Below are 27140 nucleotides of genomic sequence, written 5' to 3'. Positions count from 1 at the left end.
CCACCCTGTGTTTGTAGGTGTAGCCCACCCTGTGTTTGTAGGTGTAACCCACCCTGTGTTTGTAGGTGTAACCCACCCTGTGTTTGTAGATGTAGCTCACCCTGTGTTTGTAGGTGTAACCCACCCTGTGTTTGTAGGTGTAACCCACCCTGTGTTTGTAGGTGTAGCTCACCCTGTGTTTGTAGGTGTAGCCCACCCTGTGTTTGTAGGTGTAGCCCACCCTGTGTTTGTAGATGTAGCCCACCCTGTGTTTGTAGGTGTAGCCCACCCTGTGTTTGTAGATGTAGCTCACCCTGTGTTTGTAGATGTAGCCCACCCTGTATTTGTAGATGTAGCCCACCCTGTGTTTGTAGATGTAGCCCACCCTGTGTTTGTAGAGGTAGCTCACCCTGTGTTTGTAGATGTAGCTCACCCTGTGTTTGTAGATGTAGCTCACACTGTGTTTGTAGATGTAGCCCACCGTGTATTTGTAGATGTAGCTCACCCTGTGTTTGTAGATGTAGCTCACCCTGTGTTTGTAGATGTAGCTCACACTGTGTTTGTAGATGTAGCTCACCCTGTGTTTGTAGATGTAGCCCACCCTGTGTTTGTAGGTGTAGCCCACCCTGTGTTTGTAGGTGTAACCCACCCTGTGTTTGTAGGTGTAACCCACCCTGTGTTTGTAGGTGTAGCTCACCCTGTGTTTGTAGGTGTAACCCACCCTGTGTTTGTAGGTGTAGCCCACCCTGTGTTTGTAGGTGTAACCCACCCAGTGTTTGTAGGTGTAACCCACCCTGTGTTTGTAGGTGTAACCCACCCTGTGTTTGTAGGTGTAGCCCACCCTGTGTTTGTAGGTGTAGCCCACCCTGTGTTTGTAGATGTAGCCCACCCTGTGTTTGTAGGTGTAGCCCACCCTGTGTTTGTAGATGTAGCTCACCCTGTGTTTGTAGATGTAGCCCACCCTGTATTTGTAGATGTAGCCCACCCTGTGTTTGTAGATGTAGCCCACCCTGTGTTTGTAGAGGTAGCTCACCCTGTGTTTGTAGATGTAGCTCACCCTGTGTTTGTAGATGTAGCTCACACTGTGTTTGTAGATGTAGCCCACCCTGTATTTGTAGATGTAGCTCACCCTGTGTTTGTAGATGTAGCTCACCCTGTGTTTGTAGATGTAGCTCACACTGTGTTTGTAGATGTAGCTCACCCTGTGTTTGTAGATGTAGCCCACCCTGTGTTTGTAGGTGTAGCCCACCCTGTGTTTGTAGGTGTAACCCACCCTGTGTTTGTAGGTGTAACCCACCCTGTGTTTGTAGGTGTAGCTCACCCTGTGTTTGTAGGTGTAACCCACCCTGTGTTTGTAGGTGTAGCCCACCCTGTGTTTGTAGGTGTAACCCACCCAGTGTTTGTAGGTGTAACCCACCCTGTGTTTGTAGGTGTAACCCACCCTGTGTTTGTAGGTGTAACCCACCCTGTGTATGTAGGTGTAACCCACCCTGTGTTTGTAGGTGTAGCTCACCCTGTGTTTGTAGGTGTAACCCACCCTGTGTTTGTAGGTGTAACCCACCCTGTGTTTGTAGGTGTAGCTCACCCTGTGTTTGTAGGTGTAACCCACCCTGTGTTTGTAGGTGTAACCCACCCTGTGTTTGTAGGTGTAGCTCACCCTGTGTTTGTAGGTGTAGCCCACCCTGTGTTTGTAGGTGTAGCCCACCCTGTGTTTGTAGATGTAGCTCACCCTGTGTTTGTAGATGTAGCTCACCCTGTGTTTGTAGATGTAGCTCACACTGTGTTTGTAGATGTAGCCCACCCTGTGTTTGTAGATGTAGCTCACCCTGTGTTTGTAGATGTAGCCCACCCTGTGTTTGTAGATGTAGCTCACCCTGTGTTTGTAGATGTAGCCCACCCTGTATTTGTAGATGTAGCTCACCCTGTGTTTGTAGGTGTAACCCACCCTGTGTTTGTAGATGTAACCCACCCTGTGTTTGTAGATGTAGCCCACCCTGTATTTGTAGATGTAGCCCACCCTGTGTTTGTAGATGTAGCCCACCCTGTGTTTGTAGATGTAGCTCACCCTGTGTTTGTAGATGTAGCTCACCCTGTGTTTGTAGATGTAGCTCACACTGTGTTTGTAGATGTAGCTCACCCTGTGTTTGTAGATGTAGCCCACCCTGTGTTTGTAGGTGTAGCCCACCCTGTGTTTGTAGGTGTAACCCACCCTGTGTTTGTAGGTGTAACCCACCCTGTGTTTGTACGTGTAACCCACCCTGTGTTTGTACGTGTAACCCACCCTGTGTTTGTAGGTGTAGCCCACCCTGTGTTTGTAGGTGTAGCCCACCCTGTGTTTGTAGGTGTAGCCCACCCTGTGTTTGTAGGTGTAACCCACCCAGTGTTTGTAGGTGTAATCCACCCCGTGTTTGTAGGTGTAACCCACCCCGTGTTTGTAGGTGTAACCCACCCTGTGTATGTAGGTGTAACCCACCCTGTGTTTGTAGGTGTAGCTCACCCTGTGTTTGTAGGTGTAACCCACCCTGTGTTTGTAGGTGTAACCCACCCTGTGTTTGTAGGTGTAGCTCACCCTGTGTTTGTAGGTGTAACCCACCCTGTGTTTGTAGATGTAACCCACCCTGTGTTTGTAGATGTAACCCACCCTGTGTTTGTAGATGTAGCTCACCCTGTGTTTGTAGATGTAGCCCACCCTGTGTTTGTAGATGTAACCCACCCTGTGTTTGTAGATGTAGCCCACCCTGTGTTTGTAGATGTAACCCACCCTGTGTTTGAAGATGTAACCCACCCTGTGTTTGTAGATGTAACCCACCCTGTGTTTGTAGATGTAGCTCAGCCTGTGTTTATAGATGTAACCCACCCTGTGTTTATAGATGTAGCTCACCCTGTGTTTGTAGATGTAGCTCACCCTGTGTTTGTAGATGTAACCCACCCTGTGTTTGTAGATGTAACCCACCCTGTGTTTGTAGATGTAGCTCACCCTGTGTTTGTAGATGTAGCCCACCCTGTGTTTGTAGATGTAACCCACCCTGTGTTTGTAGATGTAGCCCACCCTGTGTTTGTAGATGTAACCCACCCTGTGTTTGTAGATGTAACCCACCCTGTGTTTGTAGATGTAGCTCACCCTGTGTTTGTAGATGTAGCTCACCCTGTGTTTGTAGGTGTAACCCACCCTGTGTTTGTAGATGTAACCCACCCTGTGTTTGTAGATGTAGCTCACCCTGTGTTTGTAGATGTAACCCACCCTGTGTTTGTAGATGTAGCTCACCCTGTGTGTAGGTGTAACCCACCCTGTGTTTGTAGGTGTAACCCACCCTGTGTTTGTAGGTGTAACCCACCCTGTGTTTGTAGGTGTAGCTCACCCTGTGTTTGTAGGTGTAACCCACCCTGTGTTTGTAGATGTAACCCACCCTGTGTTTGTAGATGTAGCTCACCCTGTGTTTGTAGATGTAACCCACCCTGTGTTTGTAGATGTAGCCCACCCTGTGTTTGTAGATGTAACCCACCCTGTGTTTGAAGATGTAACCCACCCTGTGTTTGTAGATGTAACCCACCCTGTGTTTGTAGATGTAGCTCAGCCTGTGTTTATAGATGTAACCCACCCTGTGTTTATAGATGTAGCTCACCCTGTGTTTGTAGATGTAGCTCACCCTGTGTTTGTAGATGTAACCCACCCTGTGTTTGTAGATGTAACCCACCCTGTGTTTGTAGATGTAGCTCACCCTGTGTTTGTAGATGTAGCCCACCCTGTGTTTGTAGATGTAACCCACCCTGTGTTTGTAGATGTAGCCCACCCTGTGTTTGTAGATGTAGCCCACCCTGTGTTTATAGATGTAGCTCACCCTGTGTTTGGAGGTGTAGCCCACCCTGTGTTTGTAGATGTAACCCACCCTGTGTTTGTAGATGTAGCCCACCCTGTGTTTGTAGATGTAGCCCACCCTGTGTTTGTAGATGTAGCTCACCCTGTGTTTGTAGATGTAGCCCACCCTGTGTTTGTAGATGTAGCCCACCCTGTGTTTGTAGATGTAACCCACCCTGTGTTTGTAGATGTAGCCCACCCTGTGGATCTCTTACCTGCAGGGTGGTGGATTTATTTAAATGTTTATATACTCTCTTACCTTCAGGGTGGTATATTTATTTCTAAGTGTGTATAATCTCTTACCTTCAGGGTGATGAATTTATTTCTATGTGTGTATAATGTCTTACCTGCAGGGTGAAAGATTTTATTTCAATGTGTATATAATGTCTTACCTGCAGGGTGGTATATTTATTTCTATGTGTGTATAATGTCTTACCTGCAGGGCAGTGGTTGGTGCGGTGGTCAGTCAGCTCGGCCAGACACTCAAAGTCCTGCTGGCAGTTATCGCAGGTGAAGATGGACTCATCGTCCAGGTCATCGTCCCCAATGCGATCGTCATGGCTGGTGACACTATGGTCGCCGTCCTCCAGGGCTGCACGCCGCTCCTTCCTCTCCGCCTCTCGGTCTGCTACAGCAGGGGCATCTAGGACAACAACGCAGAGAGAGAGACACTGAGTATCAGCATGGAACCCAGACAGCTGGAACTACTGATCAACTGCAGACCCATCTGAGGTAATAGATTTGTTTTTGATTGAATCAATTTGTACCAGGAATTGACCCGGACAAACATTATTTCAGGTTCATCTCATACTAAAGATGTCTTCGCTCACATTATCTGTGTGTGCACCTTCTAATAGAGGGTATATGTGAGGTGGCATCTGAAGGAGGTACGAGGACTTAGGACTCTGGAGGGACAAGGCTCATGACAGCCTATGTGCCCACATTGCCACTCATGGTACACAGTGAGGACTGAGGAGGACCAGTGGTAAAATCTGCTCCGCAGTCCTTCCTCCACCATTGTGGCTCCATTTTCACACCATATTATCACATTAAACGGTCTGTTCCAAAAGGACTGCACTGAAGACTGAGGAGGGAGGGAGGGAGAAGGGGATGGGGAGAGGGAGGGGGGGAAGAGAGCGAGAGAGGGATTGAGAGAAAGAAAGAAGGGAACGTGAGTACAGAAGAAGAGGGAGGTAAAGGGAAAGAGGGAGTGAGTGTGGTTTTGCTGGCTGGCTCCCTAAGGCTCCACATCCTCTCTAATCATGGTGGACTTGTGCAATCAGAGGAGAGTAGGAGGAGGCCATTCCTGCGCTCCACAGCTCTGATCAGCTCTAATTTGGCAGTGCCCACTGCCCAGCACTCTGCCTGCCACTCTGCTTCTAGTAATGGGCTCTGACCCACGGGTGGGTTAGGCCTGGCCCCAGCCAACTGCAGCCCAACACTGAAGCCCCACAGCACAGCCTAGGTGTTAGGTAGGTGGTGTTGGGGAGAGAGAGAGAGATGTGGGGGTCTGGTCTGGATCAAATAGATAGATACTGGCAGTGGAGGTGTTCCAATTCCACACTCGTCCTCTCGGGGAGAGGTGTGGAGGGTGGATGGAGGGATAGATGGGCGTTTAGGGGGGAGAGGAGGGGGAGGGAGGGTTACGGCCATCTGTCCAGTGGTGAAAGCACCGTCTGGACAGGGAGGAGAGTAGCCCCTAACTGATGCTACATGGACACAGTCTACACTGCTATTACAAAGACGCAGGCGCCTTACACACAGACTACACATCTAGACATAAACATACTCGCACGTTCATTGACATGTGCCTTAAATAAACAATATTTCATATTAGCAGTCAAACACAAATTAATTCACAATCAAACAATAAACAAACACACACACACACAAACCCTCATTCCCCCAGGTGCCCTCATGCCAGAGGTATGGCTACTGTCAACTCCAGTACATGCCAGCACAACCTGCTACCATGACAACGAGGGAGGAGCCAGACGGGACCTTGCTCTGCCCCTTCTCCTTCCCTCTACTCCACAGGGCTCAGGGAGATGGATGGGGCTCGGCAGGAGGAAGAGGAGAGGATGAGAGTGCCTGGCACGGTTGGGAGGGTGTTTGGTGTAGGGGGGCGCCCCATGCCATCTAGCACGCCCTCCCCAGCCCCCCGTCACCCCCGCTCTGCAGCATCCCCCCTCCCCTCCAGTAAGTGTTTCCAATCTCTGAGGGAGGAGGGGGTCTCAGGAGGGGGTCCGGCGCACACTTCATTTAGAGGCCTGCTACACAGTGCTGCTGCCTCCGTCATTAGGCCTCCCTGGATGTGCCTGCTACTGGGGAAGATTGATACGGCTGTGGCGCGCGCCCCAGCTGTACCCACTGCAGCTCAAGCAGTGGCCCTGATAAACACAGAGCACACTATTTATCTGGAGGGAGGAGAGAAGACGAGAGGGAGGCTGGGGGGAGCAGGTGGGGGAATGTGGTGGTGGTGGTGTGTGTGTACATGTACATATGGTTGTGTATGTCGCTGCAGGATAATGGTCCTGATTGGAGGAGATTCGTTTTCAGAAGAGGTGACATACCAGTTGACGTAAACAACGAGAGCTGGTTTCTCTACCAAGTTTAGACCACACCACTGGAATGAGTCACAATGCATGGCAAGGGGTTTATAGCTACACTACAGACACAGACGCAAAGACAAACTTTGGCACCATGAATATACAGAGCAGCTATAGTCTAACGTTATCATCCATACAGCAACACTGCCCTCAGAGGCAAAGACAAAAAATACACTACAAAATCACCCAACCACAGTCAGCATGCACATGCTTACAGCCACACACGTACACACAAAGAACTAGATGTGCCGTAATGTGTGCTGAGGTCATTACTAATAAGGCTCTGCAGAGTCGTTTGAGAGTGTTTTCAAACATAATTCAATTTGAGGGGAGGAAACCGAAATGAAATGAGGGCTTACGTTGGAAGTGGTGTCCAAGGGAATTAATGATTTCTAAATGGCCATTCAGAAGAACAAGGCCTCTTTATGCCCCCAGGTATATTCTTAGAGCCCATATTTCTCACCCAGAAAGCCTGCTTTCTTTCTACCTGTCTGATAGGTTGGAGAGCCAAATATGCACAGCGTTCTGTCAATATTTTATGCAACGACAGCACTGCTAAGGTTCAGTTTTCCTCTGCCACTAATAAACAGCAGTGTTCCTAGATGTCATGTAGCAAACAAAAATTGCATGCATGTGTGAGGTCAATAACACTCTTAGAAAAAAAGGTGCTATCTAGAACCTAAAAGGGTTCTTCGGTTATCCCCATAGCATAGGCCTTTGAAGAACCATTTCTGGTTCCATGTAGAACCCTTTTGGTTCAAGGTAGAACCTTTTTGGGTTCCATGTAGAAACCCTTTCCAGAGAGGGTTCTTCATGGAACCCAAAAGGGTTCTATCTGGAACCAAACATGGTTCAAAACAACAAAAACACCTACCTGATAACTCATTGGTGGTCTCATGAAGACAGTTTCAGCTGACCCCATTACCTTCTTCAATACTCCTCTCTCTATTCCTCACTCTATTCCTCACTCTATTCCTCACTCTATTCCTCACTCTATTCCTCACTCTACTCCTCTCTCTACTCCTCACTCTATTCCTCTCTCTATTCCTTGCTCTCTACTTTTGCTTGCATATGTTAGTTTTATCACTAATTTATAGTCCACTCCTAGCTGCACCCCCTCCCCAGTCTCCCGTCCAGAGTAGGAACACTTAATGAGGGCCTGGGGCTCCCAGAGGTGGGGGGGGGGGGGGGGGCATTGGGGGAGCGCTAGGGACATTGGCAGGATCTGTGTGGCGGGCAGCAACAGTCCCAGCAGCACACGTCACGTCTCCCTGTGCCAGCTGGAGCTCCGGTCCCCCACTCTGCAGAGTGCCATTATCTCTGAGTCACAGACTGTCCCCACGCCAAGAGGCCGACCAAAACAGACACAAACGTACACTCTCTCACAAAAACACATACTATCACACACTCACAAGCACAGTCAGATAAACACACACACACACACACACACACGGCAGGTAGAGTGTTGGGCCAGTAACCAAACGGTTTCTAGTTCGAATCCCAGAGTTGACAATGTGAAAAATCTGCCAATGTGCCCTTGAGCACGGTACTTGTTCCAGGGTAGCCGTTGATAATGGCAGACGCAGGCTGTGACCCCCACACTACGTGTGAAATAGGACAAATATAAGCACCCACAAAATTATTGTATTATTATAAACACATTAAGATACTCACAAAGCGTGCACCCAAACACACACATCCACAAATACACACTTGCGAAAAAATCTGTGTGTTTGTGTGTGTGTTTATGAGAGGGAGGATGGTGTCTAATGCTTGCAGATAATGCCCATCTCTCTCTCTCCCTCCCTCTAACAGACATGTTTGTGTGGGGTAATTAGATGAAGACAAGTGAATTAACAGAATCCACAGAGCAGTGGTGTTGCCGAGGAGAGGCCCCGCCTTGCTGGGACCCGCTAATTATCGCTCGTTAGGTTGATATGTTTTTTGTCCCCCTGTTTTAACGGTGCAAAGCTCCAACATGAGATCTGGGAAATAATTAGGTGCTGAGCGATGTGGGCTTAATGGACACCGCCAGGCATGCGACGGGGGAGAAAGACAAAGGCAACGGCAATGACCAAGAGTGTCTTTCGGTCTTCTTCATTTTCTCTCCCCATCTCTTTCACTCCACCATCAGAGTCCAGCTATCACCATCCTAGAGTTACAATGAGGAGGGTGAATTAGTGGGCACGTAAAGCAATCTATTCTCACTACTTTGGAAAAAATACCAACTAAAATATCAGTCAAATGGTTGGGAATTTTTCATAGATGCTCCCTCCCCTCCACTCAACCTGCTCAGAACCAAAACCAACAGTGCCTTTTGAATTTTGACATTTAAAGTGAAACTTGTTACGATCCCCCTGGCTAGATCCAGCCCCAGCCTTCTGCTCTGCCCTGACCTCTGGAGGCAGTATCCTATTACTCACACAGTACAGTGGGCACGCAACAGAAGTACAGTAATACACAGAGGGAGAACACAGGCAAACGGAAGGGGAATACACAGTCACTTTAATGGAGTCCTCAGTGACCCAGAGCGAGCGAGAAACTGTATGGGCCTAGCAGTTTTAGCACAGAACCCCCTCCTGAGTCAGATCTAGATGTTGGAGCGTTGCTCTGACACGATCGCGCTGAGAGAGGCGTAAATCTGCAGGACACCTGGCCCTGGGTCAGCCAAACATGGCCGGAACGCCACCACACTGCCATCCCTGCCCAGCCTGCAGCCTGGGAGCTGGAAAAATACGAGCTCCAAGTTCCACCAGTCCAGTGTTTTTATAAAAAACAACTAGAGTACAAGGCTGCCTTTCAACTCTCTACAGCACACACACTTATACACACACACCTTCAAACGAAACCAGAGGCAGCCAAGTGAAGTATAACATGGATTGGCTGCAACTAGCTCTAGCTGGAGTATGTTTGAGAGGAGATTCAGAAGGAATGCACCACTTTACTGAGAGCATGAGTCAGGAAGGCTACAGCGGATAGATGGCAACAGCAGATAGATATTATGGGATATTCTGAATTAAGTTTGAGGTGCATACCATTGTATTCACTTTGCCTGGTAAATTCTTTCAAAAAGAATGTCAGGACTATTTCCTGAGTGAAAACAACATGTTTTTGTTAGGGACATTCAGTGTGCCCAAGGCAAGTGACTCTCACCGTAAAGGAAAACACGTAACACCTTGTCCACTTTAAAAAGCAACCTCTAATCGCTGTGGAAGATTTACTGGGTTTACAGCGTGAGAAAAGTTCATTTGAACAATGTATGGATCTGTAAACCTCCTGAACTGGCCAATAGGCTTCACGTCCATTGTCAGGTGCATACAGTATCGGTACTAACAAAAGGTCACTGAGCAGGTGCAGCTGGATGCGGCCGCATTGCCTCTATCTCTCTGGGGAGCCCTCTCCTTCTACCAGTAAACAGGGGGACCTATTTAAAGCAGGCCTCTCTCCACAGCTACACTGTCCTCTGGCAACTGTGTTTTCACAATAAGGGTGCCCCCCAGGGAGCCAGCAGAGGCTGTGTACCAGGCTCAGATTGTGTTTCTACCCAAACCCCCACCCCCCCAGAGAGGCAGGGAGGCAGGGGAGCACAGCACCCAACACCATCGCCTTCACCCAGAGAGGATGATGAAAACCAACAGGCGTCATGGAAGGAAGAGAGCAAATTAAATCACACAAACAGCCTGACAGCTGCTCACCAATGCCATCACCTGTTCCAGCCTGTGGCTTCGCACACGAACACACACACACGCTAGCACGTACCTCCACTTCAAACATTAAAACTGTTTTCCTGTCGTTGCCTTACATCATACTGTTCCTGTAGCGGTGACACCATACTGTTCCTATAGCGATGACATCATACTGTTCCTATAGCGGTGACACCATTCTGTTCCTATAGTGGTGACACCATACTGTTCCTATAGTGATGACACCATACTGTTCCTGTAGCGGTGACACCATACTGTTCCTATAGTGTTGACACCATACTGTTCCTATAGCGATGACATCATACTGTTCCTATAGCGATGACATCATACTTTTCCTATTGCGATGACACCATACTGTTCCTATAGCGATGACATCATACTTTTCCTATTGTGATGACACCATAGTGTTCCTATAGCGATGACACCATACTGTTCCTATAGCGGTGACACCATACTGTTCCTATAGCGGTGACACCATACTGTTCCTATAGTGGTGACACCATACTGTTCCTATAGTGGTGACACCATACTGTTCCTATAGCGGTGACACCATACTGTTCCTATAGTGGTGACACCATACTGTTCCTATAGTGATGACACCATACTGTTCCTATAGCAGTGACACCATACTGTTCCTATAGCGGTGACACCATACTGTTCCTATAGTGGTGGCACCATACTGTTCCTATAGTGGTGACACCATACTGTTCCTATAGTGGTGACACCATACTGTTCCTATAGTGGTGACACCATACTGTTCCTATAGCGGTGACACCATACTGTTCCTATAGTGGTGACACTATACTGTTCCTATAGTGATGACACCATACTGTTCCTATAGTGGTGACACCATACTGTTCCTATAGTGATGACACCATACTGTTCCTATAGCGATGACACCATACTGTTCCTATAGCGGTGACACCATACTGTTCCTGTAGCGATGACACCATACTGTTCCTATAGAGGTGACACCATACTGTTCCTGTAGCGATGACACCATACTGTTCCTATAGTGGTGACACCATACTGTTCCTGTAGCGATGACACCATACTGTTCCTATAGCGGTGACACTATACTGTTCCTATAGTGGTGACACCATACTGTTCCTATAGTGGTGACACCATACTGTTCCTATAGTGTTGACACCATACTGTTCCTATAGTGGTGACACCATACTGTTCCTATAGCGGTGACACCATACTGTTCCTATAGCGGTGACACCATACTGTTCCTATAGCGGTGACACCATACTGTTCCTATAGCGGTGACACCATACTGTGGAGGTTCAATAGTGAGGTTACAACACCCACAGCCCAATGGTGTAATCAAAAGACAGTACAGTATGAATATAGGCAGAAACTGCTTCTCCAATAGAAAATCCCTGAATACACTTGTAGGCGATGTCATGGCAACGTTGGCTAGCTGAGCACATGCGCAGAAACCCGTCATCGGGTCTAACGGTCATCTTGCGCTGAACTGCGCCTGTGCAGGCCGGCCAAATCAAAGGCCTTCCTTCTATATAAATATGCTTTTGACGAGGTTGGCGTAATAACATGTTTAACTACGAATCTAGGTTGTGCCTTTAGATTTCTTGAAAATGTAAGGAAGAACTTTTCACTTCTCTCAATGACTTCCCAAACCCCAGCCTGGTCTGTTTTGCAAGCGTTCCCAGAAGTCTCACGATGTTGCGCCGCTGGGTTTAGAAACTCTGTGGTGTGATGGCTGGGCCGGGAAAAACAGCCCTTCTCATTGGTGTCGCTGATGCAACACCCAGCCAAAGGCTAGGTTCAGCTCCATTACAGCCCCTTATCGGCCCTATGCTCAGGGATATGAGATGTCTTTTTCCACCCTGAATCACAGTCCACATGGACAGAGTGCAGTGTGTTTGTTTGATTGTGTATGTAAGGGGAGGTCATAGAGAAACCTTTGCCTCACTAAATTCAGCCTAGAAGACAGCCAGTAGAATGTGCGTAACCGTGGTGTTTCCTATCTGTGTGTGTGTGTGTGTGTGTGTGTGTGTGTGTGTGTGTGTGTGTGTGTGTGTGTGTGTGTGTGTGTGTGTGTGTGTGTGTGTGAAATCTAAGCACACACAGCGAGGCAGGACTGGCTTTCCAACAGGAAGCCTGCAAAACAAGGCTGAACTTCACAGCTCCGGTGGCACTTATTAAAAACATCACCACTAACGGCCCCTCCTCCTTCTCCTCCCTCTCCTCAACCCACAGAAATGACAAACGTCTGTAACCCTCTCCAAAAACTCACCCTCTGTCCCCCTTTCCCCCCTCCCTCTCTCTCACTCCATCTCACTCATCCTCTCCCTGCTTTCCTCTCCACCCCCTCCCTCCCTCCAGTGTCAGTCCTGGCTCGTTTTCTGCATTTTCTCCCCTCTGGGCCAGAGAGGGACGGGTTGTTTTTCTCTCTCAGGGAGGCTGGGGTGGAGGGATGGATGTGGAGGGGGGGCAGGCACCTCCGGCCAATACCCCTGTGGGACAGACCAAAGGGACCTTTGGATGTCCTTAGGGGTACGCAGGCAGGGGGGGTGGGGATGTTTGGCTCTTCCCTGGGTCTCCCCCCCAACCTCCCCCTGCTGCTCTTTCCAAACTCAACACACATTTTCCAGAGAAGGGGGAAAAGATTTGAATTTAATACCAAGAAAAGCCTGCCGGTGTCCTTGTCGACATCATCTCCTAGGGAATAAAGGGAAGGAAGATGTTTTATCTTTTTAAATAAGAAATGGCGAGCAGCCCCCCTGAGCCTGAACACAGGAGCACAAACACACACACAGGAGAGAAGTGATAGAGAAAAGAGAGAGAACGAGAGAAAAAGGAAATTGAAATGTCTATTATTTTTTAACAAATGTGAGTGTAATTTTTACTGTGAATTTTTGGGATTTATTTTACTTTTGTTTATTATCTATTTCACTTGCTTTGGCAATGTAAACATGTGTTTCCCATGCCAATAAAGCCCTTAATTAGACAGACAGACAGACAGACAGACAGACAGACAGACAGACAGACAGACAGACAGACAGACAGACAGACAGACAGACAGACAGACAGACAGACAGACAGACAGACAGACAGACAGACAGACAGACAGACAGACAGACAGACAGACAGACAGACAGACAGACAGACAGACAGACAGACAGACAGACAGACAGACAGACAGACAGACAGACAGACAGACAGACAGACAGACAGACAGACAGACAGACAGACAGACAGACAGACAGACAGACAGACAGACAGACAGACAGACAGACAGACAGACAGACAGACAGACAGACAGACAGACAGACAGACAGACAGACAGACAGACAGACAGACAGACAGACAGACAGACAGACAGACAGACAGACAGACAGACAGACAGACAGACAGACAGACAGACAGACAGACAGACAGACAGACAGACAGACAGACAGACAGACAGACAGACAGACAGACAGACAGACAGACAGACAGACAGACAGACAGACAGACAGACAGACAGACAGACAGACAGACAGACAGACAGACAGACAGACAGACAGACAGACAGACAGACAGACAGACAGACAGACAGACAGACAGACAGACAGACAGACAGACAGACAGACAGACAGACAGACAGACAGACAGACAGACAGAGACAGACAGACAGACAGACAGACAGACAGACGACAGACAGACAGACAGACAGACAGACAGACAGACAGACAGACAGACAGACAGACAGACAGACAGACAGACAGACAGACAGACAGACAGACAGACAGACAGACAGACAGACAGACAGACAGACAGACAGACAGACAGATAGATAGATAGATAGATAGATAGATAGATAGATAGATAGATAGATAGATAGATAGATAGATAGATAGATAGATAGATAGATAGATAGATAGATAGATAGATAGATAGATAGATAGATAGATAGATAACGTGTGTGTGTGTGGGGAAGAGGTGAAGAGAAATAGCAGGGAGGAAGAGAGCAGAGCTAGAGTGAGAGCACTGGGACTCCGCTTCCTGCTGTATCTCACACACACAGCACTTTCCAGCCACCCAGGACCTCAGTCAGCACCCCCGCAGCAGCAACAACCCCTGCCCCCCGAGGGGGGTTAACAAAGGGCTGGGGTCTGGGGGGGCACGTCATCACACCCCAGGGCCTCACTTTCCATTTCCCCTCCCAGAAGAACTGACAGAGTGAGGGAGGGCAGAGAGAGAGAGAGAGAGAGCACCGTTTAGATATAGAACATCTACAATAAGACAAGTACTATTCCCCTCCATAATGTTACACTGCAGGCTGATTCAGACTAGAGTATGGCCAACATGTCACCATCACCAAAAGCAGCCACCATCCTCATACAGTGTTCTGTAAAATGGAACCATTTGTCTGTGGCATTATCTCCAGGTAGGCCCTGATACAGCCATACCAATGACTCCATGTAGGGTGCTACGGTGGATCTGCACTGCATGTCAAACCATTGAAGTGGGCGCCATGCTTTAACCAAAGGGACCCTTAAATTAAATTGAACAAAATTATCTTGATTGCATTCACCATGAGGCTATTTGGGCCCATCATGAACCCATCTTCCTGCTGTGCTGTAGGCCCTATGTGAATAGCTGGAGAGAGCAGGCTGGGAGGGAGGACAGGGACGTTGATTCAGTGCAACTACTTTACCACCAAAACCTCAAACAGGATGTGAGACCAGTGGAGCGCCAGAGCCCTGCCTGCCAGGTCTGGACATCAGCCTCCTGAGTCTTGTGAAAAGCTCTCTCTCCCTCTCTCCATACCTCCCTCTTTCATTCCCCTCTCCCTGCGCCCCTCCCAGCAGAACATTATGGACCATGTGGAATTGATATTATAGATTCCTATTCAGTGGGTTGTATGGTGGGAGAGTTGGAATGTGACATACAGTATAGAATCTAATCCGGGTGGCGGACCTGCCTGCCTGGCTGCACACTTCCAATAACAAAGATGATACCTGTTTGGGCGGACGATGAATCCCAGTTCCCTGCAAACTCTGACGACTCGCCTTCTTCCACCGCTAGAGAGAGAGAGAGAGAGAGAGAGAGAGAGAGAGAGAGAGAGAGAGAGAGAGAGAGAGAGAGAGAGAGAGAGAGAGGGATAGAGAGAGAGAGAGAGACAGAGAGAGAGAGAGAGAGAGAGAGAGAGAGGATGCTTAGAAATACATACAGTATCTGTAGGATTAAATCCTTTGGTTATTTGGTTTATCTGACTCCACATATGACCATGCCTTAAAAATACAAAGGTAGACATCAAAGTAAGTGTTCAAATCAATCATTAGCTCGGTGATTGGGTGAGAGAAAACATCAAAGCTCCCCTGTCTGTCTGTCTACCCTGAGGTGACTGTGTGCCTGTAAATGCGCTCTCTGTGTTTTGTTTTTGTGTACTAATTTCAGAAGTGAAATGCACTGTATGTAACAACAACAACCAGATCAGAACAGGGACGTGTGATGAAGGTTTTCCTGGGCACTGCAGAGGAAGGAAGCTCCGCTGGCACACAAACAGGAAATGACAGTAGTCAGGACACAATGAGGACTTCCTCCCTCCCTCCCTCCTCCTCAGAGGTGGTCAGAGTGGACTCCTCACCTCCTCACCAGACCAGTTAACACTGTATTTCATACTCCCCTACAAAGCCAAGGGCAACAGTCTCAGTTTTCCTTTCTACAACCATCCCATGTTCATTTCATGAGTGCGATCCAGAGATCCAGTGCTGGGATCAGTGTGTAGGCCAGAAGGCCCAGTCCAGACTCCAAATTCAGAGACAACTGACCTTGTTGCTGATGGCCTAGAGCTAAAACCCAGCAGGCTTCCAAAACCTGGGAAGACCGGGGTCAACTCTGCTCCATAACATCTCTCTCCATCGCTCCCATCCTCTCTTTTTCTCATTCTCTTCCCTGAGGTAGCCAGGACTCTGTTCAAGATGAAGCACTGCCATTTGGCAGCTCACTCTCTCGACAGTGTCTTTCAGTAGCACCTTTTCACCATTAATGGAGTATTCCCATAGTACAAGAGACTCAGAGGCCATATTTCTATTTTTCCATCCTAGGTTAGAGAGTTACCTGTCTGGGTGTTTCTGATGAGAGATAACTCTTCAGGCATGTTTGTGGGAAACTATGAGCTGGATCAGGATCATGGTCCCATTAGGACTGTGGTATGGGCCCACCCTGCTCTTAGATCCTCCTAGAGGACTGTTACTGAGCTTGAGGTGTTTTCAGAAAGTATATAATTTGTCACGCCATGCAATACCAACGACTGTAGAAGTCTAGAGAAAGTTGACCTGAGGTCTTCTTTAAATAGGTCTAGCCTGCAGTGGAATTGTTAATTCCTGAAGACACTGCTTTCCCAGTGCAGGAAGAAAACCGCTAAATTACACCCAATCAGGGCTCCACTCATCTTCCATTTAGCGCTTCATTAGAGGGGAAATAGTGGAGTGTAGTCAGGCAGAGAGGAGAGCAGGGCAGGGTAGAGGAGAGAAGGTGGGATGGTGCTTTATAGAAACACAACTACCCAGTACTACTGTGCTCAGTTAACCTGCAGGCAACAGCACACAACAACCCCGTACACGCACACAACTCTCCACACGGCTCCCAAGCTAAAACAAGTGAAGCTCGGAGCACTACCAGACCCCAGCCTCCCACTCAGAGCTACAGTGTACTGGGAGTAATACAGCAAAACTATCCATCTCTGATGGGAACCGGACAGGATCCTTAACCACTTTAAAACCTCAATTAGATTGTGGAGAAAACACAGACATGTATTGATCGGCCTGGGCTTTCTTGGAATTATTTCTCACTAAATGTTGCCATATTTTTGTTTTTACCTTACTGAGATTGCATAAATCAGTCATTGGGTGGAGTTCAGAGGAAATGCAGATACTCACACTAAATGGGGTATCAGTCTACTACACAAGATATCATACAACCAAACAGCCATACACAAGATATCATACAACCAAACAGCCAGACACAAGATATCATGCAACCAAACAGCCATACAAACAGCCATACAACCAAACAGCCATACACAAGATATCATACAACCAAACAGCCATACACAAGATATCATATAACCAAACAGCCATACACAAGATATCATACAACCAAACAGCCAGACACAAGATATCATACAACCAAACAGCCAGACACAAGATATCATACAAACAAACAGCCATACACTGAGTATTGTTGCTATGGAGAGGCAGGGTAAGGGAGTGGTAGGGGTAAGGCCAGTTCTGGGTCTTGGCCCTAAAGATGTGGACCACAGGATGGGATACAGACGTTTCCCGGAGCGATGGGTCCTGGGTGAGACCAAACCCACACTCCTAGGAACACATTCTGAAAGGAGTCGGTGGAGGATAGAGACAGACCTCACACCACGATTACCAGGCAGCCAAACAAAGCAAGAGAAACAGACAGAAAAAGCAGGGGGAAGATAAAGAAAACGGTCATTAGAAAGAGATTCCATTCTAATAAAAGACACCATTCTAATAAAAGCATATTTGTGATTTAACTGTGGGGAAATGCTCGTCTTCATTAGCAGAGCAGATATATTTATTTATTTCCAGATTTCCTCCTCCTGCCTTTGTCCCATGTGTACCGAGTAGGGCTGCACGATATATCGGTGAACATATCGGAATCGGACGATGCAAAACCAATGTCAAAGCTGACGTGCATACCTATATAACGTATGACGTAATGAAGCCACGTAAGATTTAGAGCTACATGTGCTTGTTGAGCAGTCAACAAGTTGAGCAGTCATTTGAAAGAGTAAGAACATTTCAGAGAGACAACTAAGGCGAAATCCATTAACGTCAAGATAATACAATTAATTGCCCTTGACAACCAACCGTTCTATGTCATGGGTGATGTTGGCGTTTGCCGACTGGTCGAGCACCAGTACACACTACCAAGTGCCCTATTTATGTTGCCCTACCGGAGTTACACAGTAATGGCGTAACTGCGTCACTGCTAACATGCGTTAGATAAGCTTGTAATTTGACACGTCAAATAACACAGTTCTATAATAGAATGTTGTGTGTTCTGAATTTGCACATGCAAGCTAAGCACCACCACAACTATCAGTAGCATGGTCAAAGCTGTACAAGAAAAGTCTGCAAACACCGACCACGAACGATGTCTTTACAATACCACGTTGGTAATAAAGCATTATTTGTTCGACCACAACTTATGGGGTAGCTAGCTAGCTTAAGTTTGGTACCTAGCTAGCACCAATATAACCAGCCTGAAAACAATGACCAGTAGAAACTGCAGTAATTTTCATTATTCTTAGCAAAGATTTAGGAATCCTTGTGAGTAAGTATTAGCTAGATAGCCACTTGTTGTTCGCCTATTGAAATTGAACGTCAGTTTATGAAAATAAATAGCTAGTCAGCAACTTAACCCTGTTGCCCAAAGCTAGCATTATAAGCAGCCAGCTAGCTTCATCTGGCTAGTGAGGCTCGATGTACCAGCTCATGTGTTGTGAAAATAGCCACAATAAGGATTAGGCACAATAGTGGAATTTGCGGTTTGCCTTCAAAATAAAAGTACCTCTTTGAAAGTGATGCAGAAGGTTACAATTAGTGGAATCATGACATTTTTAGACTAGATAATGTTAAAGAAGGTTGAAGGTTAAACAAGGTATTAGTCTACTCGGTGATACCGACAGAACACAACTGTGAAGAGTTTACGTAAATATTAGCGTTGTAGTTCTTATCGCGGGACATCACACCCCAGTCAACCTATTGTGTCTATTGACATGCATATTTCACTGTACAGTTTTACCTAATAATTGGGAATCAATGAAATGGGGTATCAGTCTACTCAATACCCAATATATTTTTTCCCAACGTCCTTAGAGTTATCAGACTCCAAAACATCCACGCAGTATTGGTTTTCCTTAGGAATAGTGTTCAATACACATAGGTTGATAATACATGTGGCTCAATTCACAGATGTTTCAGAGTCCCGCAATAAGAGCTACGACACTAATGTTCTCTGGGTGTCACGGAGTAGACTGATACCTATGGATTGTGGATCAATGACATGGGGTAAGACTGTACAGTGAAATAAATATGTCCCCAGTGCAATTCTAAAGTATAATACATCCAGGGTGATTTCAACAGAATTTTGTCAAATTAACAAATGATTGTCTTTCGTTGATTTTATATAACATTCTAACCTCGTTTAGCATGGCTTATTCAATTATGGCATAAGTCTACTATTTGTATTGATTTGCATCACTGTCAAAGACATATTTTTATTTTGAAGGCTAACCACAAAGTCCACTATTGTGGCTAATACTTATTGTGGATAGCTTCACATAGGTGGGTCTGGCCTCCATTAACTTCTTCGATATAGGGGGCTCTCTTTTAATTTTTGGATAAAAAAACGTTCCCGTTTTAAACAAGATATTTCGTCACGAAAAGAGGCTTGACTATGCATATAATTGCCAGCTTTGGAAAGAAAACACTCTGACGTTTCCAAAACTGCAAAGATATTATCTGTGAGTGCCACAGAACTGATGCTACAGGCGAAACCAAGATGAAATTTCAAACAGGAAATGCCCCAGATTTTGAAGGCGCTGTGTTCCAATGTCTCCTTATATGGCTGTGAATGTACCAGGAATGAGCCTACACTTTCTGTCGTTTCCCCAAGGTGTTGTGACGTATTTGTAGGCATATCATTGGAAGATTGACCATTTTACACTACATCTACCAGGTGCTTGCTTGGTGTCCTCCGTCGCAATTATTGTGTAATCTCCAGCTGCGTGTATTTTTCCATTTGCTTCCGAGGAGAAACCCAACTGCCACGAATGATTTATCATCGAATAGATATGTGAAAAACACCTTGAAGATTGATTCTAAACAACGTTTGCCATGTTTCTGTCGATATTATGGAGTTAATTTGGTAAACAGTTCGGCGTTGTACTGACTGACTTTTTCTTAGTCAAACGTGATGAACAAAACGGAGCGATTTCTCCTACACAAACAATCTTTTTGGAAAAACTGAACATTTGCTATCTAACTGAGAGTTTCCTCATTGAAAACATCCAAAGTTCTTCAAAGCTAAATTATTTTATTTGAATGCTTTTCTTGTTTTTGTGAAAATGTTGCCTGCTGAATGCTAGGCTTAATGCTATGCTAGCTATCAATACTCTTACACAAATGCTTGTGTAGCTATGGTTGAAAAGCATATTTTGAAAATCTGAGATGACAGTGTTGTTAACAAAAGGCTAAGCTTGTGAGTGAATATATTTATTTCATTTCATTTGCGATTTTCATGAATAGTTAACCAAAGTTATGGTAATGAGCTTGAGGCTATGATTACGGGATTGCTCGACGCAGTTAAGTTAAGTTAATCAAACAAGAACTGTCTTTTAAATTAGGGTTATTTTAGATGATGACACCTAGCTATATAGTTAGCTAGCTAACTATAGCTACTGAAACAGATTATGTTGTTTTAATATATTTTTGGGGAAGAACATTGTTTGCATCCATGAGCTAGCTAGCTTTTTTTAAATGACCAGCACTGTAGGTGCACGAGACAACTTTACCAGCATCATAGCATACGTATCGATAAATCATTGTGACATATGAAATACGTGTGATACTGTAATCAATGTCTAATAACTACGTAAAAAATGTATGAACGCGTTAAATGATTATGTGACGTGCAGTCATATTCAGGTCCTGATTGGTCAACAAGTCAGTATTATTTGACATGTTTCTTTTTTGACACACAAAGACCCAAACGGCGTTCCATAGAAATCCTGGTTGTGAATGAAACGACTGAACAAATGAACAACGAAACAGCACAGCAAGTAAGTGAAATAAAAAGGTTTTGATAATGTTTTGCCGGTAATGGGGACATATGTCAATTCCAACAAAATAACTTTTTGGTCAGTGTGGTGTGTGTGTGTGTGTGTGTGTGTGTGTAACATTTATTTAACTAGGCAAGTCAGTTAAGAACAAATTCTTATTTACAATGACGGCCTACCCCGGCCAAACCCGGACGACACTGGGCCAATTGTGCGCCGCCCTATGGGACTCCCAATCACAGCCGGATGTGATACAGCCTGGATTCAAACCAGGGACTGTAGTGATGCCTCTTGCACTGAGATGCAGTGCCTTAGAGTGCTGCGTCCATGTGTGTGTGTTAACTATTTAACTGTCCTAGAATGCTTAAAAGGCCACTAAAATGCTTCATATCGGTTATCGGTATCGTTTTTTTGGCAAGGAAAGTATTGGATATCGGTATCGGCCAAAAATGTAATATCGGTGCATCACTTGTACCGAGCACTGTTCATGTGAACCCTGAAGCCAGCGGCAGGTAGGGAGAGTGGGAGAGTAGTGGAGAGGGAGACTGCTAGACAGAGGCAGAGAGAGAATGTAAGGCAGGGGAAGTATATACAGACTACTTTATACAGTAGGTCCCTCCCCCGATTTTAAATTCCCTCAGAAACTCTGTGACATCATTAACCTACAGTAAAACAGCCCTGTGAGAGGAACGGGTGGTTTAATGACTCCAGCATGTTTCAATTGGTTACCTTGGATACCCTCGGTTTCCTACGCACACTGACCAGCCTTTGCCAAAACACACATCGAGGCTGTGAGAGAAATGGGAAACTGCTACCTATAACTCAACAACCAGAAACTCACCACTGAGGTGTTGGTTTCACCAACTGGGACCATTTCCACAAACCATAACCTAAGTTCTAGATTGGGTGTACCCAGTATTGGTATAGGCTGATGAGAACTTCCTACCAGGTTCCTCTAGACTGTTCCACTTCAACAGTCCCCTCCCCTCTCGAAACACCTGTATGTTGAATGTTGAGCTGAGTATATGAGGCAGGTATAGATGGGTTAACGAGCTCTTAGCTCCCAAAGAGAGCACATTGTGTTTAGCAACATTGCAGGGGCAGGCACCTCTCCCTCCTGCTCTCGTTAAACTTTTATTTAAGAGGAGGAGGGAAAAAACACAGATCCCCCATGGGGCACACACAAACACACAAACCCAATCCTTGATACAATTTATTTCTATATTATTGAAATTCCTCTTCTGTTAATTGCTGCTGTGGTGGTTGGAGCATGTGCTGCTATTTGCATTTCTGGGCCCTGTTAAGCAGTGTTAAGCTGCAACATTATGTAGCTATGGCAGCGTTGCTGTCGGCAACACAGAAATCAGCGTCGCAGCGAATAGCGCGAGGGTAAAGATCAAATGAGTCACTCTCGACGACATCACAAACAGCAAGCGTGAATTTACACGACAAGATCATGTACCCATGGGGGTGCTTTTTCTAAATGAGAGCTTCTATTTTTCCAAGGAATGGCACCTCCACACAAAGCAAACAGGGTGCAAGGGACCTCAGGGCACACACCCAGACCCCCCTATCAGACAAAGAACCTACCACAGCCTGTTCATAAGACCCCAAACACACACACAACTGTGCTCCTGTCTACCCAGGGGAGGGCCTTTCATTAACAAAGAGACTGCAGGTAAGGCAGCCTCAGTCTAGAGCCTTGTCCTTCTGTTAGCACACTGCAGAGTACGGTGCTATAGTGTTAGACACAGACAGAAAGACAGGCTGGAGAGAGATAAATGGCTGCTATATTATGCAGATCGGATAATGAACAATCTAACAGTAAGTGTGTGAGCTATATGAGAGAGCGCTGCAGACCGAACCAGAGAGAGAGCGCAGCAGAGAGAGAGATTGATGGAGAGAAAGAGAGCACTGGAGAGAGAGTGGTAGAGGGGGAGAGAGAGCAAGTGGTCTCACCTGGGCCCAGCTCCACTGCAGCCGTCTGCAGGAGAGGTAGACACAGAATACCTAATGTGTGTGGAGTTGCTCCCCTGGCCAGGAGAGGAGGGCCGCACAGCCCTGCTGCTGGCCCCCGGCCATTCTGTCTGATTGTCTTTTACACTTAAGGGATCAAATCCTGCTCTCCCCCTCTCCCACTGGAAGCCATTAGCAGCCCCCCCATTTTCAGATGTGTGTGTGTTGTACAGAGCATGTGTGAGTGTATGAATGTCAATGCATCCGATAGTGTGTGTGAGTATACAGGCCTGTGTGTGTACCAGAGTATGTGTATGCGTGGTTCTTTTAGAACAAAACTGCGCGCAACACCTTGGGAGCCTACCCGACAGGAAGCAGGAGTTTGTTGTGGCCCAGAGCAGAGCCCTGCTAGATCCTCCGTCAGATCCCTTCATTAACATGGACGCTCACTGGATTCACAGGCCCACCACCCAGGCCCTGCACCACCTTACCACAGCACGTACCCACCACACTACACAGCATCGCAACAAGCAGCTATGGCGCAGTCCACACACAATCAGGCCTCTTGTCCACAGAGCTACACACACACACACCATTTGTAATCCCCATCCCATTGTACCTGAATCATGGCGGTTTCATCTCCACACATAAGGTGGAGCTCCATCACTATAAATGTGTAAAGCAGACAGAGAGAAAAAGAGAGTGCCTCCCTCCTCATCCTCATAAGACAGAAACATGAAAGTTCTCTCTGTTCTCTTTTAAAAGCATTTGGGTGTTCACTTCACTTCAACTCACATACCAGGTCAGACTGGTAGAAGGCAAGCTGAACAAACCCAAGACAGACAGAACACTAACATCTAAGGGCTGCCTGACTATTTCGTGTGGCTGATTACTGTCCTTTTTTACTAATGGTGCACTTGTGTCTTCTCAAACATAATGGTCCTGTATGACTGGTCCTCACACACGGCACTGAGCTATAGATATAGTTTTTCCATAGACATGGCAGAGGGAAAGACGGCAGGGCTTGGGTTTCAAGATAATTAATAAAAGATAAAAGCCTGGCTTGTTCTGCATGGCTTAATGGATTTTAATAGCTGGGAGAATGATGTGGACATGCACAGTGCAGTCTGCATCTGATGGACCAAACTCCCCTAGGGAGCAAGCAATGCTACTGACTGTACACATCTGCTCACACACACAGCCCTGCTCACCTGATCTGACACACACACACACACACACACACACACACACACACACACACACACACACACACAGCCCTGCTCACCTGATCTGACACACACACACACACAGCCCTGATCACCTTATCTGAAACACACACACACACATACATATACACACACACACAGCTCTGCTCACCTAATCTGACACACACACACACACACAGACAGCCCTGCTCACCTGATCTGACACACACACACACACAGCCCTGCTCAACTGACCTGACACACACACACACACACACACACACAGCCCTGCTCACCTGATCTGACACACACACACACAGCGCTGCTTAACTGAACACACACACAAACAAATGCTCTCCCATTCTCCTACACATTCACTCATGAAACACTTATTCACTCTGCCTGTCTCACCCTCTCTCATCCTGTAACATACATACACAGTTGGGGATTAGGGCTTGGTGCTAGACTGTGTTCACTCTTGCGGCTCACTGCATCGTGCGGAGACACACAAACACACACAACTGGAATAAAAGAGGATTCCTCTGCCAGTGAAGAGAGCTGAACATCATTGTAGTCTTGACTAGAAGGACAGCAGCCACTGGCACGTTGTGATTTCCACAGGGAAAGACTAAACCAACTCACCACTAACAGAAAGACAACAACGACGAAGTCATAACTGAGAAAACATGCCATTCAAAACTAATATTTACAGAGCTAATGTCATTAATCACAGTGATGGGAGAGTAGAGGGCAGCCCATGGCTGTATGTGGTTCTATGTATCTCAGTTGGTAGAGCATGGCACTTGAAACGCCAGGGTTATGGGTTCGATTCCCAGGGGGGAACAATATGAAGATGTACATACTACTGTATAAGACTGTCTGCTGAATGACTAAAATGTAAATGTATGTAGCAGCCTTTGGCTTAGTTTATTATCCAACCATTTGTTTTAGCTAGCATGCGTACAACTTGAAAAAGCCATACATGTACATGAGTAAAATCATGGAGGATAACACAATAAAGTATGGGACTTATTTCCATTATGGTCCTCTTGAGACAAGATGGCTAGGCAAGATCCAACATGGTTGAACACAGTATGACAGCTTCACCAGAACGCATGCAGGGCCACATTGTCAGCCCTACCTTCTCCTTGCTCCCCAAACCCCCATCAAATGGGCACAATGGCAGGGATGCCAATTCCCAGGGTGCTCCCCTGCGCAAGGGCGGGCTGAGAGAGGGTCTCTCATTGGCTGACTGTAGTGTCCCTCTGGTCTGTGAGGCACTGTGTCACCACTGACCAAGCGTGATGCCAATCTGCAGCCCAAGCCGTCCGGAGCTCTAACTTCAATGGCCTGTCCTCCAAGCCACCGCCATGGGACAGGGACAGAAGCTGATTAACCAAATTCTTTTATCAGTACTGAAACTGCTCTACAGCCCTAAAAACACAAACCATCACCACTGGCCAAAAAAACACAAATGGGTAAAGGGGGAAAACAGCAGAGAGCTTAGATAGCACAGAGAAAGAACACAAATCCTGACGGGGCCCACAGCTCTGTCTCTCTCACAGAGGACATTGCGGCTCCAAAATCCTGCTGAGCTGTCCAGCTGCTACCCCCCTACCCCCTACTAGCCCCCCCTCTCGTACCCCTACACCCCCTCTCTACAGGAGCAAGGGTTTATGGGTTTAGAGGCTGGAGAATGCCAGAGAACTGAAGGACAAGCAAGAATGGAAAGAGCTGTAGAGAGAGAGGAAGCGAGGATAGGGGTGGAAGAGCTGAGGATGGAAGTGTGGGTGAATGGCTACTAGCAGCGGTTGTGGGGTTTTAGGTTCTGTTTCCTCAGGCAGGTCTTGGCTGATGCCCTGGGGAGAACCTGGCTAGTTGGAGCCAAGCAGAGCTCTGTGAAGAGCAGGCTGTCTCCCTGGCTTGATCACTCACTCACTTTCTCTCTCTTGCCTGGAGCACGCAAGCAGCAGCACCCACGCCAAGACTCCGCCTTAGGCCCAGCTCTACAACTAGAGGAGCACTGGCAGAACCAACCCCAGACACAAATTGCCAGATACAGGCCTATGCCTTTTCTTCTCAGAGAGAGTCAATGGTGGAGCAGAATGCCTACTACACTCCTCCACAAAGCAGAGTTCCACAGCAGGACAGGATCCACCTGGCTGGTCTCTCAGCGGAGCTGAGCGGTGTCAGGTGTGGAAGGCTCTGATCACTCTGTTCACTGGTTCAAACAGAGACAAACACACAAGTGCACTAAACACGCTCTGTTAGTACAGGGTCTGAAACCACGGTCACGTGAGAGCTGGGATACTGGTGACTCAGTGGAAGGGAGAAAAGAGCCAAAGGGAAATGGAAGACGGTTTCCTTTAGATAGGCCCATTCTGTTGTTTCCACTCACAGGATAGGTCCCGTGTATTTATTTTCACACACACACACACACATTCCCTTTGTACACATGTCACACTCCTGGCTATGCTGTGACGTGTTTCTCGCTCTTCTCGCCAGCAGGCGTTTCCTGAGGAAAGCCCTGGTTGCAGTGTCAACTCTCCCCCTTCCTTTTGATTCTGTACCCTCTGCGCCTGCCTGCACCATCTTTGTCTCAGACAGCTAAGGAATCCACACACTCCTCCTTAGATACAGCGCCAAGAGCTTATCAGCCGACAACAAATCCACCTCTCAACACCAAGAGAGCCACACTCAACTTCATATTTACACACACACACACACACACACACACACACACACACACACACACACACACACACACACACACACACACACACACACACACACACACACACACACACACACACACACAGGCACCCTGACATGCACTCACACAAACACGTCTCCGTCATGTTAGGGAGCAGGCAACGGAGAAGATTAAAGGGCCTCTCGATCTTCAAATGTGTTTATTTTCTCAACTGTCAGAGCAGAGGGCGAAATGGTTTCAATATACCTCCAGCATGTACATAAAACACCAGAGAGAGAGGAAGA

At 46.9% G+C, this 27140-nt stretch overlaps 1 protein-coding gene across 1 annotated transcript in view; it reads right to left on the bottom strand.

Moving 5' to 3' along the window:
* Positions 1 to 27140, bottom strand: part of LOC109889309 (zinc finger protein 423) — a 163424-nt gene that overhangs the window by 123692 nt on the left and 12592 nt on the right. The window contains exons 2-3 of the mRNA XM_020480650.2: positions 15122 to 15184; positions 4272 to 4478 (exon numbers count right to left, since the gene is read on the bottom strand). Of these exons, the coding sequence (XP_020336239.1) occupies positions 4272 to 4478; positions 15122 to 15184 (270 nt within the window). The remainder of the gene's footprint in view (positions 1 to 4271; positions 4479 to 15121; positions 15185 to 27140) is intronic.

The sequence above is a fragment of the Oncorhynchus kisutch genome, linkage group LG4, assembly GCF_002021735.2.
Source record: "Oncorhynchus kisutch isolate 150728-3 linkage group LG4, Okis_V2, whole genome shotgun sequence".
Lineage (NCBI taxonomy): Eukaryota > Metazoa > Chordata > Actinopteri > Salmoniformes > Salmonidae > Oncorhynchus > Oncorhynchus kisutch.
This window is presented reverse-complemented; position numbering and strand designations above follow the sequence as displayed.